The 18528-nt window shown below is 52.7% G+C and overlaps 1 protein-coding gene across 3 annotated transcripts in view; it reads right to left on the bottom strand.

Annotated features, from left to right (window-relative positions):
• Positions 1-364: 364 nt before the first annotated feature.
• AK8 (adenylate kinase 8) overlaps positions 365-18528 on the bottom strand; it is a 128770-nt gene continuing 110606 nt past the window's right edge. For all 3 annotated transcript variants that reach the window (XM_058693692.1, XM_058693691.1, XM_058693693.1), the window contains 2 exons: positions 1817-1897; positions 365-682 (listed from right to left, as the gene is read on the bottom strand). In XM_058693692.1, coding sequence (XP_058549675.1) covers positions 445-682; positions 1817-1897 — 319 coding nt within the window. In that variant the 3' untranslated portion in view covers positions 365-444. The remainder of the gene's footprint in view (positions 683-1816; positions 1898-18528) is intronic.

The raw sequence follows: 18528 nt of genomic DNA, 5'->3' as shown, positions 1-18528 counted from the left end.
TTAAAAACCATCTCCTCGCGGGGCGCCGGGGGGCAGGCGGGGCGCCGTCGGCTAAGTCACACACTTAGCGGACTGAGCCACCCAGGGGCCCCCGAGGTGGTGGCTCTTTAAAACTCCATTTATTGAGAGCTTGTCGTGTGCCAGGGACTTGGCTGAGGGCTTTCCGGGCACCCCTCCCGCAGGGACGGTCACCACCCCGGCTTTGGCTGTAAGCGAGGCTCCGAGGGTTCGGTGCCTCGTCCGAGGGCGCACAGCCCGGAGCCCTGCTGTGCTCCACTGCCTCCCTGGGCTTTGTCCGCCCTGTGTTCCCAGGCCCCGAAACAGGGCAGCCTTCCAGCGTCCTCACCTCCAGGACACCCGAGACTGCACCCAGCACACTTTATTGGCTTGGCTGAGGTTTCGGGAGGTTGGGGTGGGGGCTGACTTTGTCTCCCTGGGAAGCCATCAGGGGACTTTCCTGGGCAGGGGGTTAATGATCCCACTCTCTATGTATTCAAAGACCGTGTACGGGTCCTGGTCCCCGTTGATGGCGATGGCCTGCCTGTAGAACTCCTCCAGGTCCGAGGAATGCCTGTAGAACAGATCCATTTTGAGCTTGACCTGCTCTTTGGTATCTTTTGGGTGCTGCAGGAGGCGGGCCTGGATTTCTACGGTCGGGGGCGGCTTGTACATGAGGTGGTACCTACGACAGAGGAGGGAAGCAGGTGACCTGTGGCCCCGCCCAGAGGGCGGGGGGTGGGGGGGAGAACGGGCCTTCTGTCCCACCGTTGACCCAATCAGTCTCCATCACCGCCACCAAACATTTACGGCACACCAGCTGGGTGCACACCCGTGGTGGGGCCCAGGTGCTCCCCCTGGAGCACCCGAAGAGTGGTCCCTGCCCCGGGGGTGAGGGTGCAGGTCGGTGACCGGCGGACAGAGTAGAATATATTACCCCCCAAATTCCTTTCTTTCCTTCCTTCTCTTCTTTCCTCCTTTTCCTTCTTCCCTCCAAACAGTATTTACCAAGCGTCTGCTGCCCCTCTGGCATCATGTCTGCTCCTGGCACAGAGGGGCAAGCGGGACGATCGCTGGCTCCGTGCGCATAGCGCTCGTGGCCGAGTGGGGGAGAGGGGCACTGTGACAACAAATGTGAGTGCGGGGGACAGCAAGGGCCACAGACAGTCACTGCTGGGTGGGACCCAGGGGCAGGGCAACATGAAGGCCACTGTGCTTGACTTGGGTCGGCGAGACCGTCCCTCGGCACCAAGGATAAGACATCAGCCTATGGTGTAGAAAATTCCTGGTATTTCTTTCCTGCCCCCCCCCCCACCCCACTCCGGAGTCCCGACCCAGAAACGTGGCCGGGGGACTAAGAAATGTGGCCTGCGTACCAGGGAGGATGGATGCTTCTAGCTCTTAGTGATCGCGGGGACTTTCAACTGCGTCTCAACGCAAACACAGTCATTGCACTTGGCCGGACCGCAGAATAAGGCTCACAATTCACCTCCCGTGACCGTGGGTCGGCCCCCAGATGAACTGGTTTGCAGTCACATCTGCAGTGCGTCTTGGCGAGAAGAGGCCTTCGGAAGCGTCCCGGGGACACCTGCCCAATCCAGCCACTTCCCATGCCGGGGTCAGAACTGTTACTTGGGACGGGGAGGGTATTTCGCGTCGGACATGCATTTCCTGGCACAGGGTCCACAGGCACTGCCCAGAGGAACTGGCTGGATGAACCCTCCTTCTAGAGTCTTCTGTCAGCGGCAGCCCCAGACCCATCCTGCAGTGGTCTCGGCTGAGCCCTCAGACGGCCAACCACCGGGAGCCTGGCACAAACCTTTCTCCCGTGACGGGATCCATTCTTCTCAGGGTCAGCCGCTCGATGATAGAATCTAATGGCACGTTCAGGAAAAACACCCTGCGGGGAGAGAACGACAGCACGGTCAGCTGGGGAGGACCCCGGCTGGCCTCACGGCACCTGAGAGCGGGGTCGGCACCTTCCCCGCGTGCGAGTGGAGCCCCAGGAGCCGCCTCTCAGGGGCTCCGGGGACCAAGGTCTCCAGCGTCACCAGGGAGAGATACGGGCGAGGCCCCCCTGCCATGGAAGCTGGTTACAGTCTGCCTCCACCATGGACTTTTTTGTGTGACGCTCGGGCCACTCACACACCCTCTCAGCCTCCGTTTGCTCAGCTGCAAAATGGGGCTAATGATCGCTCCCTGGTGCTGACGATCTGGTGACACAAAGCGTGTGCCCAGCTCAGCGCAGGGCTTGCGCACGCTCGGGGCTCACACGTGGCAGGTGGTGCCATAGCGTAATCTCTACGATCGCGGGATAGCCTTCTCGAGAGTTCGGGCTCCCTGGCTGCCCGTGCCCTCCCTCTTTCACAAAGGAGCCCTGGACCCAAGGGAGCAGGGCCTTCGAAAGTCAACAGCCCAGATCAGAGCCCAGCAGGAAAGACAGGGCGCCCCCTTCTGATAACCCAGGTCTCCCGGAAATCCCTAGTGCAGATGGCCCAATCCCCCCTTTTGGCAATGGGACCCGTTCTTTACATAAAACCCGAGGACAGAGGTCCTCAACCCCGGGTGATTTTCACCCGAGAAGACATTTGGCAACACAGGGGACATTTGTGGTTGTCACAACAGGGGAGGAAATGCTACTAGCAGCTAAAGGGTGGGGCCCAGGGACGCAGCTCAACATCCTGGGACAAGGGGGACAGCCCCCACCACGAGGACTCATCCAGCCCCAACAGCCATGGCACCAGGGTTGGCAGATGGGACAGGGCTAAGGGCTGGTGCTCTGGGGGGGGAGGGAGGGGGGGTTGGCAAAGGGCCAAGTGTTCACGGCACCTGCCCTCAGGTCTAATCCGGGCCCGTCTTCTGGTGTGAAACCATCCCAGTTTGTTTTTAAAAAATGAACTTCTGGGGCGCCTGGCGGGCTCAGTCGGTTAGCCGCCCAGCTTCGGCTCAGGTCATGATCTCACGGTTTGTGGGTTCGAGCCCTGAGTGGGGCTCCGTGCCGACAGCTTGGAGCCTGGAGCCTGCTTCGGATTCTGTGTCTCCCTCTCTCTCTGCCCCTTCCCCCACTTGCGCTCTGTCTCTCTCTCTCAAAAGTAAATAAAGGCTGAGAAAAAATGAACTTCTGGAACATTCCATTGCTCGCTCCCTGCTGACTCACTCATCCTCTAATTCATACGTGCATTTATTGGCCGTCCGCTGTGTGCCAAGCATCACAGTAAGCTCCCAAGTTGACCTGCCCGCTGTGTGGGCTGCGACACGGGATTCAGCGGGGTCACCATCAGGTTTGTGAGTTTGTGAGTTCGAGCCCCACGTCGGGCTCTGTGCCGACAGCTCAGAGCCTGGAGCCTGCTTCGGCTTGTGTCTCCTTCTCTCTCTGCCCCTTCCCCCCTCAAGGTCTGTCTCTCTCTCTCTCTCTCCCCCTCTCTCTGCCCCTTCCTGCTCGTGCTCTCTCTTTCTCTCTCAAAAATAAATAAACATTAAAAAAAGTATTTTTACTGGTTATGAGTCACTTTGATCTGCGTCCACGCCTCCCGTTTTACTGAGATGAAGGACGTGGCCGTGGCCGACCGAGGACAGGGGCACAGCTGGGCTGTTCCTCCTGCTGTGCACGGTGGATACGCTCGCTGCTTCCTTGAGCTCACAGATGCCTGCTGATTGTTCCAACTCTCCCCGGGGAGCCACCCTGATCCTTTCTCATCCTTGTGACTTGTCTGAAGTTAACTCATCCCGGGGCTGCAGGGCTGCGCACGCACCAGGAAGGCCCGGGCGTGGCCAGTCAGGGCGCGGGCTCCCTGTGCCCAGAGCAATTGGGCACAATCAGCAAGCAAGCCGATCCAAGCCAGGCCAATGAGGGGCTGCACCACGGCTTGCCAGAAAGGAGCTTCCTTTTTGCTGGGGCTGCTGAGATGATGATAGGGGACCCGGGGTTGCCTGGGGCCTGGCCCACAGAAAGCCTACTTGAGAGAGAGAGAGCGGGGACAGGTGGCCAGAGACACCGTTTGGGGCCCTGAATCAAGCTGTGCCTGAAGCCGACACACCCCTCAATATTTCCCTGACACGAATACATAAATCTCTTCTTTTGCTTAAGCTGGTTTGAGCTGGGATTCCTGCAACTGTTCTCCAAAGGACACCTAATACTCCCAGTCTCCCCGACGCCCCTGGCTTCTGCCAAACGTGTAAACTTAAAAAAAAAAAAAAAAAAAAAAAAAAAAAAAGTGAGTCCCTGAGCAAAAGTCTCTCTCCTTCAAGGCAGTTTCTCTGACTGCCTTTCTTCTCTCTCCCTCATTCTGCCCAGGCTGTTTGCTTACGTTTGCTCCTGCCCAGTTGGCCAAGAAGGCCCTCCCGGGCGCCTGATGAGAGCGGTTGCCCGCCCTCCGCAGGGCGAGCGCGGTGGTTTCCCCTGCAGCCTGGGGGGGCCGGGAGCCTCGCAAGCCCACCTCTTCCCCGCGCGGGTTCTTGATAATGATTTCCATCCACAACGTGCTGCAAAATAACAGCCACCAAATAAAACAAGCGAGATCGGGGGGCGTCTGCACACGGGAGCACAGGTGTTTCAACGAGCTTTTTATCCCTTACGCTCCAAACACGCAGGGCCCCCCTCCCACCCCCGAGACTTGCGAGGCCCCACAGCAACACCGAAACACGGCTGTCACCGTGGCTGGCGGCTGACGGTGCCACTCTGGATGCCGACGCCAGTAGAAAGGGAGCCAGTTTGGAAATCCCTGATAATTGATGTTGCTTCATAAACAAACAAGCCCCAATTGAAAGATTTTTAACCCAGCGTATCAAGACTGCTTGTCGTCATTCAAGGGAATGACTTCTGAAAGGCTGGCGAGATCAGAGGCACAAGGACACCAAATTGGTACTTGAAACACGTCGCTGGGAGAAGCCTCGCTGGAGAAGGAGCCGTGCTTCCATGCTGGAAGCTTCTGATTAGCCAGGCTCCTGGAGCCACGGCGCCAGAGCGGGGTGGTGGGCTGGAGTGGGGAGCCCAAGCCAGCGTGCGGCCCGCCCGGCCTGCGTTGTGCATTCTGTGGCTCGTTTATAATCACACGGCCCGGGGACGGGGATCGGGGACGGCAGAGGTGGCCAAGAATACCCAAAGCGGGGCGCAGGGCAGAAGCGCTCCTGCTGTAGTATGGGGGTGCCAGCACTCACTCACTGGGGGGGGAGGGGTGGGGGCACTACCTACTTTGGGGATTGGGGGGGCTGTGCAGAGCTTCGGGCTGGTGGAGGCCTCGGGAGGGAGGGGGAAGGTCGCACCGCAAGGTTGAAGAAGCAGTTTCCGATCCCGCGGTTCCGGGATTTGTCTGATGTCGAGAATCACTGGGGGGAACGTGTCTGAAACACAGACTCCGGGCAGCCCCCTCAAGAGCTGCCGAAGCAAAACCTCCAGGAGAGGGGCCGGGACGGGTGTGTTTGTAGATCAGCAGCTCAGGCGACTCACACGCTCAGGCAGGTAAGGGAACCACGGTCTAATCCCAGGTCTCGCCCTTGGCCGCACCCTGGAACCATCGAAGGGGCTTTGGGAATAGTGAGGCCTGCGTCCCATCCCTAGAGGTTTACCTACAAGTGGCCCAAGGTGAGGCCTGGGAATGGAGATTTTTAAAGGCTCCCCAGGTGACTGTAGTATGTAGTCAAGGTTGGGAACCATTGCTCTGATCGGATCTGCTCAGTGCGCAATGTGGGGAAACTGAGTCTTAGAGAGGTGAGGGCTCGTACTCTGTCACCCAGGGCATTGGTGCCAGATACCCAATGGCAGCTGGGATCTCTTGACTCTCAGGGTACCTCCTCTGGCCACCCTGCCTGGGGCTCTGTTTGGGGAGCAAAGAAAGCTTTCTTCCTCAAAGATCTTGAAGCTTACCACGTGCTCCAAAGCTAAATTTACTGGAAGCTGAACGGGTGGAACTTTCTCTGGACCCATGCGTAGATTTGGTAAATGGAGAGAGGTGACATTCCATACTGACTTTAAGTAAATATGGCATCCAGTACTGCCCAGAGGCGGGGCCCTCCCCTCGTTAGCCTCTTGATTTCAAGCAATGAGACTCCACTAGGGGCAAAGCTCTACGCAAAGCACCATGGTATAATTACAATGAGATACCACCTCATACTCATTTGGATAGCTATTATAAAAAACCCCCAGCAAATGACGGGTGTTGGCGAGGATACGGAGACAGTGGAACCCTAGCGCATTGCTCGCGGGAAGGTAAAATGGTGTATCTGCTGGGTGCAGTTCCCTGAAAAAGTAAACACAGTACCATACGGTTCAGCTGTTCCACTGAGTGTGTGTCCAAAATGAGGGAAAGCAGACCCTGGAACAGGTATTTGCAGACCCAAGTTTGTAGCTGCATTACTCACAGTAGCCAAAAGATGGAAATAACCCAGACGTCCATTGATGGATGAGTAGATACACAGAATGTGGTCCATACACACAATAGAATATTATTCAGCCTTAAAAGGGAATGAAATCCTGACACCTGCTATAACATGGGTGAACCTTGAAGCCGTTGCACTAAGTGAAATGAGTCAGACGCAGAAGGATGGATGTCATATGAGCCCACTTCCGGGAGGTATCTAGAGTCATCCAATTCATAGAGACGAGTAGATGGCTCCCAACGAGGGTGGGAGCCAGGGTGTGGGAAGAGGGGTGGGGAGTCGTGTTTGACAGGGACAAAGTTTCAGCTGAGCAAGATGAAACAAGCTCAGGACACGGGCAGTGGTAAGGTCGCACAACACCGTGAATGTACTGACTGCTACCGAAGTGTATCCTTAAAAACGGCTAAAACAGTAAATTTCCTCTCACGTGTATCTTACCTTAATAAAACATAAAGGTCTGTGGTGTAGTTTATAGACATGATGGTGAAGGCAGGGTGAGGGGCGGTTCTCTGGCCTCGAATAAGCTTACAGTTTAATGAGGCTCTGAATACACACAGTGAACAAAGAAACGGACAGACCAGAGAATATGAACCATAGAATAGTCCTAATTCTGAACTAGGTATGATGCCGATGCTATAAAAACATTCAGAAAATAGAGGAAGAGAGGGGCACCTGGGTGGCTCAGTCGGTTAAGTGTCCGACTTCAGCCCAGGTCATGATCTCACAGTTTGCGACTTTGAGCCCCATGTCCGGCTCTGTGCTGACAGCTCGGAGCCTGGAGCTTGCTTTGCATTCTGTGTCTCCCTGTCTCTTTGGCCCTCCCCAGCTCATGCTCATGCTCTATCTCTGTCAAAAATAAATAAACTTAAAAAAAAAAAAAGAAAATAGAGGAAGAGAGAATAGCATTTATTTTGTTAGGCAGCCTCTCCCTGATACAAAAAACCAGACAAAGACATTACAAGAAAACTGTAGACCAACAGCCCTCATGAATATAGAAGCAAAAATGCTCACTAAAATGTTAACAAACTGAATCCAGCAATACATGAAAAAAGTAATAATTATAGCTAAGTGGGGTTTTGCTTGGGAAAGAAAAGTCTCATTCAACATTCAAAAAACAATCAATGTAGTTCACCCTACTATATTATATTAAAGGAGAAAAACCATATAATCATCTCAAAAGATGCGGGAAAAGCATTTAACAAGACTATACATCAAGTCATGATAAATACTCTAAGCAAACTAGAAATAGAAGGTAACTTCCCCAATCCAATAAATGGTATTTACAAAAAAACTATAGCTAACATCATATTTAATAGTGGAAGACTGAATACTTTACCCTAAGACTGGGAACAAGGCAAGGTTGTCCATTCTCAGCATTCCTATTCAACATCATACCAGAAGTCCTGGATAATGCCATATGACAAGAAAAGGGAATAATGTGCATACAAATTAAAAGGGAAGTAAAATTGTCTCTATTTGTAGATGATGTAATCATATGCATAGAAGTACCAAAGATCTTTGAAAAGGTTACAATAATAAGTAAATTTAGTGAATTCATAGGATACAAAATCAATGTACAAAAAACAGACTTTCAAGATACTAGCAATAAACAATTGGAAATTAAATTTTAAAGTACCGTTTACACCAGTATAAAAATGAAATACTCAAGATATAAAGCTAACAGAATAAGATCTGTGTGCTGAAAACTACAAAATGCTGATGAAAGAAATCAGATTGAACTAAATGGGAGAGTTATACCATGTTCATGGACTCAGACACTCAATAATGTTAAAATGTCAATCCTCCCCTCATTATTTGATGCAATTCCATCCAAAATTCCAACAAAGGTTTCTGAAGGTTCTACACAATTCTCAAGTTTATATGGGGAGTATTTCTGGAAGAGAACTATAATCACTAAAGCAATGTTGAACGAGAACAAATGGATCTCAAGGCTTACTACAAAGCTACAGTAGTCAGGACAGCATGAGTGTTAGTGAAAGGTCAGACACACAGATCAAAGAAACAGTATGGAGACCAGTAATAATAGACTCACACAGATATGGCTAATTACTTTTCAGCAAAGGTAACTTTACCTTTGCTAATTACTTTTCAGCAAAGCCAACACAATTCAATGGATAAAGGTGGTTTTTTACCCAGTGGTGCTGGAACTATTAGACGTCCAAATGCAAATAATGTTAGTACTAATCTTGACCCAGACCTCATACCATAGACAAAATTCAAATCATAACAAACCATAAACCCAAATATAAAACCTAATGCTATTAAACTTCTAGGAGAGGATCTTTGTGATCTTGTGCTGAAGATTTCTCAATCAAACACAAAAAACCGTGATCCGTAAATGAAAAAAAAACCAAAAAACTGATGTTAGATTTCACTAAAAATTTCTGCACTTCAGAAGACATTAAGAAAATGACAGCTATGCCATGGACCGGGAGAACATATCTGACAAATGTACACTCGATAACGGTTTGTACTCAGAATACGTAAAAATGTGAATTCCACGCACAACAAATGACATATGGAAAGACGCACAGATAGATCCCGAACTACCTTGTATTTCCAAATTTGATGCTTCAATTGGGATGATCTGACCTAGGAAAACAGTTTCCTGAGAAAGGCTCAAACTGTGTCCTCCGTCCACAACTTGTTTGGAGCCGGAGGGCTGTGCCGAGCCCGCCGGAAGGCAATGACACTACGCCGGCTTTAGGTGTAGACCCGGCCTTTGCCATTTGAAGCCTCTTTTAGGGGCTGACACACACCCAGAGCTCACTGTTCCGTGTCTGCTGTAGTGACTCTCGGGTCAGTATAATCAAGGGGCCACCTCTAAAGGGGAACTTCGCAATGGCCACCACTGATGCGGGGAACCAGGGAGAAAAAGCAAAACGACACCGTGGATTAGCACTTGAATGATCTGCTCATCTTTTTTTATGTTTACGTATTTATTTTGAGAGAAAGAGGGGGCGTCTGTGCCCGAGCGCGCATGTATGAGCCGGGGGAGGGGCAGAGAGAGAAGGAGAGAGAGAATCCCATGCAGGCTCCGCGCTAACGGTGTGGGGCTCCACCCCACGAACCGTGAGATCACGACCTGAGCTGGAACCGAGAGTTGGGTGCTTACCCAGGTGCCCCTGATCTGCTCACGTTCAACTGGGATGTGTGCCCGTGACATCCCAGAGAGGTCGTGCCAACACTGAAGCTGTTGCTCAACAGTCCTCATACAGTGGCAACGCACGGGACGCTTGTATGGCACAAAGCAGGAGTGACCATTTTTTCTAAACTTGTCGGGATGAGAACCCCATCTAGTCCGAGGGCAGAGAGAGAGGCAGCAAATGTGTCTAGAGACAACTGCACTGGGGGCTGCATAGAAGGTGCGAGTGAATTATGCACAGACTATCAAAATATTTAAAAACAATGAAAACTAGGTCACCTGCAGAAGGATCCACACCCCTGAACACACCGGGCCTTAGCCGTCCGAGGACAGGTGCCCGGCTGCCCTGTCTGCATTCTTTGCGCAGGACGTGTGGTAAGGGCCAGATAAACACGCGGTGAACCGGTGGGTGTTGACCGTGAAGCCGTGGGAGGCCTGAAGGGGAAGCGCCCCATCACGGGGACCGCCCCCCTGGCCCTGGGCCACAGGACCCTCCACGGCTGTCGCAAGAGACACTGTGCCCAGGAGAGCCGGGTGCTGGAGACAGTTTGGACACAAGGCCTCCCCGGAGCCTGGAAACGGCCCTGGCCAGGCTTGGAAAATTTTTACTAGGTGTGTTTTTCTCCTCTGACATGTGTCCAATTTGAAAACTAAAGGCCAAACATCTCCCCCTCATTTAAAAAACCCCAAGCATCCTCCCTCCTGCCCTCAGGCAGCTGCTGCGGGGCTCGCTCGCCACTACCCGCTCCTTAAAAAAAAAGAGGCTCCCGCTGGCCATTTCTTGTTGAAAAGTGTGCATAATTGATAACGGTAAATCCACCCTGGCTGTGTCTGAAATCTCTCCAGGGGCAAGAGGAACATTCTCTCTGACTGTCATTACCTGGTAAATTAGCGAGCTCCCTGGCAGTTTACCAGGCACCACACAAAATGCAGCGGTCTGGGTTTAAGGCGAATGACCCGGGGATCAAATTCCTGCATAATCGGTCTCCATTTTAAAGCCGTCTTAAAATTTCTGCCTCCCTCACCGCTGGGAAGAAAGAGAGTAATTCCTTTGCACACAGCCACCCGGACGCTCCCTAGACAATCATGAAATGCAAATCACTGGAAGTCAGAAAGTTCTGCAAACTTTTCCCAAAGAGAAAGGCGACGGAGCTTAAGGCAGAAAGGACAGCAGGCAGGTGGAAAGCTGGCCAGAGCGACGTGACAAGACCGGCCAGTCTGTGCCAGGCCCCGGGCGCCCTCCGGACGGGCGGCTCTCAGCCCGGAGACCCGGGGACGCGCGAGCACTCTACGGTTCCCAGCCGGGGTCTTGCTGGCGGGAGGCAGACCCTCTGTCCCACCTTGTCCCCCACTTTGTGCGCTCACCCACGCTCACCCAGCCAGTCAGCCATCAGTTCCGGGTGGCGGGGCCACACGGGTCCACACTCCTGACTCCCTTCTCCCCTGGCCACCCTTTGGCTCCAGGTCTGTGTTTGCGGGGGGCCTTGCTGATCCCCTCTGTGCGCTCATGACACGAAGTTCCTGCGTGTTCCTGGAAACCCGCCGTCTTCCTCGGGCACCGGCCGACCCCACTACGCCTTCCAGCTTGTACCCAGGGCTCTTGTGGCTCCACCAACAACCCGCTGTCTCGGGGCCCCCCTGACGGAAGGAACGTGGGTCCACACCGATCCGCACTCAAGTCTGCCAGTGTGGACAGCAGTCCAGATCCACTGGTTACGCGGCTGTTCCGAAAGGACGTGTGAGCTGGTGAATGTTTTGTCAGTTGCCCCAAGGTGTGGCTGACACACAGGTACTCTGTCACATCTCCCGCCCCCCACCCCCAGTGCTGCTCTTTTTTAAGTTTATTTACTTTGAGAGAGAGAGAGAGAGAGAGAGAGAGAGAGAGAGAGAGGGAGCTGGAGAAGGGCAGAGAGAGGGAGAGAGAGAATCCCAAGCAGGCTCTACACTGCCAGCGTGGAGAGCCCAACGTGGACTTGAACTCATGAACCTCCAAGATCATGACCTGAGGCCGAAATCTAGAGTCACGGGCTCAACCGACTGAGCCACCCAGGCGCCCCCAGGTCCGCCTTTGAGAAAGAATTTGTGGGGCACCCGGAAAGGAAGGAAGGAAGGAGAAAGAAAGGAAGGAAGGAAGGAAGGAAGGAAGGAAGGAAGGAAGGAGAAAGGAAGGAAGGAAGGAGAAAGGAAGGAAGGAAGGAGAAAGGAAGGAAGGGAGGGAGGGGGGAAGGAAGGAAGGAAGGAAGGAAGGAAGGAAGGAAGGAAGGAAGGAGAAAGGAAGGAAGGAAGGAAGGAAGGAAGGAGGAAAGGAAGGAAGGAAGGAGAAAGGAAGGAAGGAAGGAGAAAGGAAGGAAGGAGAAAGGAAGGAAGGAAGGGAGGGAGGGGGGAAGGAAGGAAGGAAGGAGAAAGGAAGGAAGGAAGGAGAAAGGAAGGAAGGAAGGGAGGGAGGGGGGAAGGAAGGAAGGAAGGAAGGAAGGAAGGAAGGAAGGAAGGAAGGAAGGAAGGAAGGAAGGAGAAAGGAAGGAAGGAAGGAAGGAGGAAAGGAAGGAAGGAAGGAGAAAGGAAGGAAGGAAGGAGAAAGGAAGGAAGGAAGGAAGGAAGGAAGGAAGGAAGGAAGGAAGGAAGGAAGGAAGGAAGGAAGGAAGGAAAAAGGGAGGGAGGGAAGAAAGGAGGGGAGGGAGGGAGGGAGGAAGGGGAAAGGTGAGGTCTCTGCCTCCCACTGCTCGGCACAAACCAGGATCCAACGCACGCTTCAGCTGCAGCTGTCTGGGGCTGGGCTGCGCAGAGCCCCAGGTTCAGAGCCAGCTGGAGTCAATGTCCTTTTTCTACACTTCAAACGGATCAGCTGGAAGGGATTCAGGGCAAGCAACGGGGCAGATGCCAAGGAGGCCTCTTCGTGTGCCTTCACTTGTGGTCCAACCTGCCATGGGCGACCCCCCTACCACCCCCCATCCCGCCGCCCCGCGCTACTCCGGGAGCAGGACTTTGCTCTCAGGACCAGAGCGCAGGGTGTGGAAGATCTGGTGCCCTGGGCCACCTGGGAAACCAGTGCCTCTCCTCGTCACCGGTCCCAGGGGACAGGGAGCACGGGGAAGGGTAGGTGAATTCCTTTCAAGGTTTCCTTTCTCAAAGCCAGGCTCTGTCGGGGACAAACGCCGTGTCCCTGAGCAAGAGGGACATAACCACATCCGGACCCCCTCAGCCTCGCCCCTTCTCTGCCCACGGTCAGAAATCTCCCCTCTGGACTTTTCTCCTCTATTTTTTAAGGTGCTGCAGAGAAGGTTCTGTTTTAACGCCTTCCACGGCCGGGGTTTCCTTCACAGATCTCTCCCTCTCAACGTGGTTCACTTCCTGGCTTCAGTTTTAATGCTTTGGCTCTCACCGTCATCACGGTCACTGCCAACACTTACATACTTCTCCTACGTGCCAGGCACCTGTACTAAGCGTGTGACACATGCGTGTTGTCCCATTCAACCGCTTCAAGAGGCACGTGACCCCAGTCCTGTGATCCTGCCCATTTCAAGGATCAAGACCTCAGGCCCCCCAAGAGGTCAGGTGATGCCTACAGGCTGGGCTCCCCGTCTGGCCGCTCTAGAACCCTCCTTCCTGCCCTGCTGCCTTCCTATTCGTGAAGTAACTTGGCTTCGTGCCCTGCGGTTTTAGAGCATCCCGAGACTTCTGCTGAGAATCAGGGCACAGAGAGGGAACCCTGAAGCAATCTAGGAGAGCCAGCGTAGTGGGGTCGGGGCAACGCTGCCCGCGCACCCCAGCCTCAAGGCTAGACGGACCCCACCTCGGACCCCCGTGGGCCAAAGCCACCGCCTCATCTGTGCGCGGGGACCCCCTCTGCGGTGCCTCGCTGGGACGCCGCACGCAGCTGCCTCTCAGGGTTCAAGATAAATCACGTGGATTCCAGAAGCTCCTTCATCCCCAATCACAGCTGCCTTGCCTAAGGAATCCGCCGCTGTGTTTGTTAAAGCCACACTTTAATTACTCCAAAATTATGTTAAATCCTTGCATAAATATTGCAGCGGCATCTTCGAAGAATTTCATTACAGTAAAGTTGGGTTGCTGCCAGAGCTCTCGGTTAAAAAGTAAGAGGAGAACAGACACAGGCAGAAAAGATAGATATTGTTTTCAAGATAAAAAAGGCAAGGGGGTTAGCCTTTGTCAGATCACCCAGGTGTCAAAGAGAAACAGGCTCCTGGGAGCAGAAATCTCCCATTTTACAGACTCAAGGGGAAAACCGATCCCCTCCCGCCCCCCAATCTATTAGGAGTTTACTTCTCAAAAAACCTAAATCCGATTAAATATTAACAAGCAGTGGTATTAATTAATGGGGAAAAGTCCATCAAGAGAACCCCAATATGTTTACAGTGTCCTCGGGAAACTGGGAAAATTCACAATCAAGTGTGTAAATGTTCTAAAAAAGGGTCCTGAATATTTTATGAATATTTGTCATAAAACAGAAATAATAACCACTGTGCAGAGCTATTAGAATTAATATTTATGCTGCCCGCCATGAAATATTCATGGGGACAGAGAAAGGGGGGCCCGTAAGACAAGAATTAATTTACATTGGGCTCGGTTTACCCGCTGGCTTGATGTTTAAAGACGGTTGACAAGCCTCCGTATGAATCCGCCAGTCACTTCCCGCAGCCGGTGGAGTGGAGGGGGTGGGCGACGGGTCCGGGCTGCTGACAGCTCACAGATTGAGTTTCTGACAGCCCTTAAAAAACCTAAACGGCCCCCCACCTTTTTTTCCTTATTCCATTGCCCAAGGCGCTCTGTTCTGCCACCATGCATCCGATCTCCCCTTCCATCTGCTGAAATTAACGAATTAATGAGCGCGATACGCTTTACAGTGGGGCCCTATGAATGTTTACAGGCGATTAAATTATAATGCGGGACGGCTGTATAATTCATGAACCAATTAAAGGAAGTGTTAGTTGATTTGATGGGATGAGGTCGTACAAAATGCATTTAACTAATGGGGAGCCACGGGCTGCCGAGGGCCGGCTCCCTCTCTCGGATTACGCGGCTAATTGCTGCACTTTATGGGGCTGTCACTGATAGCCATGCATATTTCATTGTTCTCAAATACTTCAATTGTGTGCGTCCGTGTTGCGGCTGTAATACGGAGAAGCTGGGCCAAACTTGGCTGTAGTTACAGCGGCCGGGCTGTGGCCTCGGCCGGGAACCTGAGCCCCGGCGTCGGATGTCCCCGCCATTAGGTGATTAAAAGGGCTCGGGATGCGGCCAGCTTTTGTTTTACTAACAATTCTGGACGCTGGCTCCATGACAGTGGCCACACTGGGGCCCTGACCCCCTTTCTGTGGGGCTGTGTGAGGAGAAGTCTGAAGCACCCGCGAGCCAGGTGCAGGGCCCCCGGGGTCACCCGGGTGAACGCCCTGGGGGATTCTGGGCCTCCTGGGTGACGGGTGGGGGGCGGCCTGCACCCTGGACATGGGCGTGAGCCACGGGTTTCCTCTGGCCGACTTTGTCCCCCTGCACAGGGTGGCCATTCAGGGCTTCGTTAAATGCAGTTAGTGGCAAACTGGGACCCCAACTCAAGGCTCTGTCGTCAGAGGTTGGTGCGGGCTCAGGAGGAAATGACAGAGAAGAGGAAATAAAGGAGGAGGAAGGTCATCCTGGTGCTCAGAGCCGCCTTCCTACAGGCCGGAGGACAGAGGGTTTCCCAGCTAGAGCAGCAGGGGGTCTCGTGCAGGGAGCTGCCGCCTTCACTGTGGCAAGCCCAGATTCTGTGCGAGGCCGGGGCGTACATCCGGCCCCTCGAGACGGTCAGAGCCCTGCCGGTCGGTGGATCTCAGTAGCCAGCCACCCGGCCAGTCCTCTGATGTGGCTGTCCTCTCTTCCTCCGGATTTCGCTCGAGGTGAACACACACACACACACACACACACACACACACACACACACACACACAGTGGCTCACACCGGCAATCTTTCTGCTCCCGCTTCGGCACCCGGAGCTGTGAGGAGGGAGTGGCCAGTGACTAGAGGCCACACTCCTCATCGACAGTCACACCCTTGCTCCACGCTGGAGGCCCACGTGGCCGGGGCAGGCCCCGGGCTCTCCGTCTCCAAGACGGGGACGGGGAAAGCAGTATGTGGCGGAGACAGGAGGCACGAACTCATGTGCTCAGTGTGGCGTGGAATAATTGCCCACGATGTTCTAGCCAATACTGTTACCATGTGACAACAGAGGTTCCAACGTGCCAGGGACGGAGGCTGACCTCCCCCCTCTTCTCCTTCACAGGTGCACACGGCGGTCGGGGTCAGCCTCCACCCCGCGACTGCATGGGGGATGCCGTGCTGTCACACGAAGCAAGCAGTCAAATCCACAAGCCTCCTGTTTGGGGAGGAAAAGGCTGCAGGGACCCCGGGACCCCCAGGGGAGAAGAGCGTCATCACTTTGAGGGTGGAAGAAGGGCCAGTTATCGATCAGCAGAAAGTAAGCTAACTAAAATACCTAAAATATCTATCTCCCTGGGGCCTAATCTTAAATGCTACCTTGAATTGGGTGGCCAAGCTGGATTTAATGCATTCTGGTTTAAAATAAAACCAAAGAGGGGCGCCTGGGAGGCTCAGTCCGTTAAGCGTCCAACTCTTGGGCTCAGGTCATGATCTCATGGTTCATGAGTTCAAGCCCCGCGTCAGGCTCTGTGCTGCTGGTGTGGAGCCTGCTTGGGATTCTCTCTCTGCCCTTCCTCTGCTGGCACGCTCTCTCTGTCTCTCTCTCTCAAAATAAATAAATAAACTAAAAAAAATTAAAAGATAAATAAAACCAAAGTATCATTTATCAAGTGCCTAACATGCGTGACCAACAGTCCTAAAGATTTGGCAGACGTGACCTTATATTACCTTGCAAGATAAAAATTAGTATTCTCAATGCACAAATGGGGGAAACTGAGGCCCAGAGAAGCCGAGCATCTGGGTTCAGGAGTTTCTTCCGACTAAATACCAGTACAAGTACAAAGATACACAGGCAAGATTTCCCACTGCTAAATTACGTAAAATAGAAAAACACCGGATACACGCAAATGTCCACAAACAGAGGAAGCCTTAACAAATACTCCTATTCTGCAGCTTTTAAAAGAAATAAGGTAGATACAGGGTTTTAACGTGGGAGGGGAGTCTAAGGCGCAAACTTAGGTCAAAAACAGGTCCTACAACAACCTGCGTCGTATAAGCCTACTTACATTTTTTTTTTAATTTTTTTTTAACGTTTTATTTATTTTTGAGACAGAGAGAGACAGAGCATGAACGGGGCAGGCGCAGAGAGAGAGGGAGACACAGAATCGGAAGCAGGCTCCGGGCTCCGAGCCATCAGCCCAGAGCCCGACGCGGGGCTCGCACTCACGGACCGCGAAACTGTGACCTGAGCCGAAGTCAGATGCCTAACCGACTGAGCCACCCAGGTGCCCCTAAGCCCTACGTACATTTAACAAGAGAAGTAAATCTAGAAGGATATGCAACAAATTGGCAGTAATGATTATTACGGGGGAGGGATCAGGGGAAATAAAAGGGCTCTTTACTTTATACACGTCTCCTTTTTTTCTTTTAACAATGAAAATGTACCATTTCTATAAGTAAGAAAAACACTAATTATAAAATCACAAGAAAAAAGAACACTATAGAATCACAAGAAAAAGGTTACTTTAAAAAAGGAAAAGTAGGGGCGCCTGGGTGGCGCAGTCGGTTAAGCGTCCGACTTCAGCCAGGTCACGATCTCGCGGTCCGTGAGTTCGAGCCCCGCGTCAGGCTCTGGGCTGATGGCTCGGAGCCTGGAGCCTGTTTCCGATTCTGTGTCTCCCTCTCTCTCTGCCCCTCCCCCGTTCATGCTCTGTCTCTCTCTGTCCCAAAAAAAAATAAATAAAAAACGTTGAAAAAAAAATTTTTTTTTTTAAAATAAAAAATTTAAAAAAATAAAAAAAAAGGAAAAGCATCGGGGCGCCTGGGTGGCTCGGTCGGTTGACCGTCCAACTTTGGCTCGGGTCATGATCTCGCGGTTCGTGAGTTCGAGCCCCGCGTCGGGCTCTGTGCTGACGGCTCGGAGCCTGGAGCCCGCTTCCGATTCTGTGTCTTCCTCTCTCTCTGCCCCTCCCCCACTCGCACTCTGTCTCTCTCTCTCTCAAAAACGAATAAACATAAAAAAAAGGAAAAGCATCCATTTTACAGGGAGACACAGAATCCGAAACGCCCAGGAGCCCCAACATCCATTTTAATCTAACGGGGCCAGTGGCATACAGGATTGGACCAGCCTTTCCTGTGTGGATCACACAATGCACAAAACTATAGTTTAACGTGCCTGAGCCCGGCCCCCTGACATCAGCACAGAGTCGGTGCTTCATTTCACGAGAGTGGGCAGACCAGAGACCGGGACCCATGAGGTGGTGACCTCTCTAGCGGACAAACGGCTTATGTTCATTCATTCATTCAGCAAAGATTTATTCAGTGCCTCCTATGTGCTAGGCACCAACTGTCCCAGGTACATGAATCCAGCGGCGAAGGAGCCAGACACGTTCCTGCCCTCACCGAGCTTACTCTGTACATTTACGCACATGTGGATAAAGACTACCTGTCCCTGGTTCTTGGGGTTGATCCCCCATTAAAAGATTAGAATATACGGGGGCGCCCGGGGGGCTCAGTCGGTTAAGCATTCGCCTTCAGCTCAGGTCACAATCTCACAGCCCGTGAGTTCCAGCCCCCGTGTCGGGCTCTGTGCTGACAGCTCGGAGCCTGGAGCCCGCTTCGGATTCTGTGCGTCCTTCTCTCTCTGTCCCTCCCCAACTCGCACTCTGTCTGTCTCTCTCTCTCTCTCTCTCTCTCTCGAAAATAAAGGTTAAAAAAAAAAAAAAGATAAGAATGCAGTCTGAAAAGACCAGCTCGCAACCAGCAAAGAGATGAGTTCCCTGGGTTATTTGGTAAATATGATTTGGGCAAGGCGAAGGAAGTGCACCCTAAAACCCGC

Source organism: Neofelis nebulosa, chromosome 12 (assembly GCF_028018385.1).
Source record: "Neofelis nebulosa isolate mNeoNeb1 chromosome 12, mNeoNeb1.pri, whole genome shotgun sequence".
Lineage (NCBI taxonomy): Eukaryota > Metazoa > Chordata > Mammalia > Carnivora > Felidae > Neofelis > Neofelis nebulosa.
This window is presented reverse-complemented; position numbering and strand designations above follow the sequence as displayed.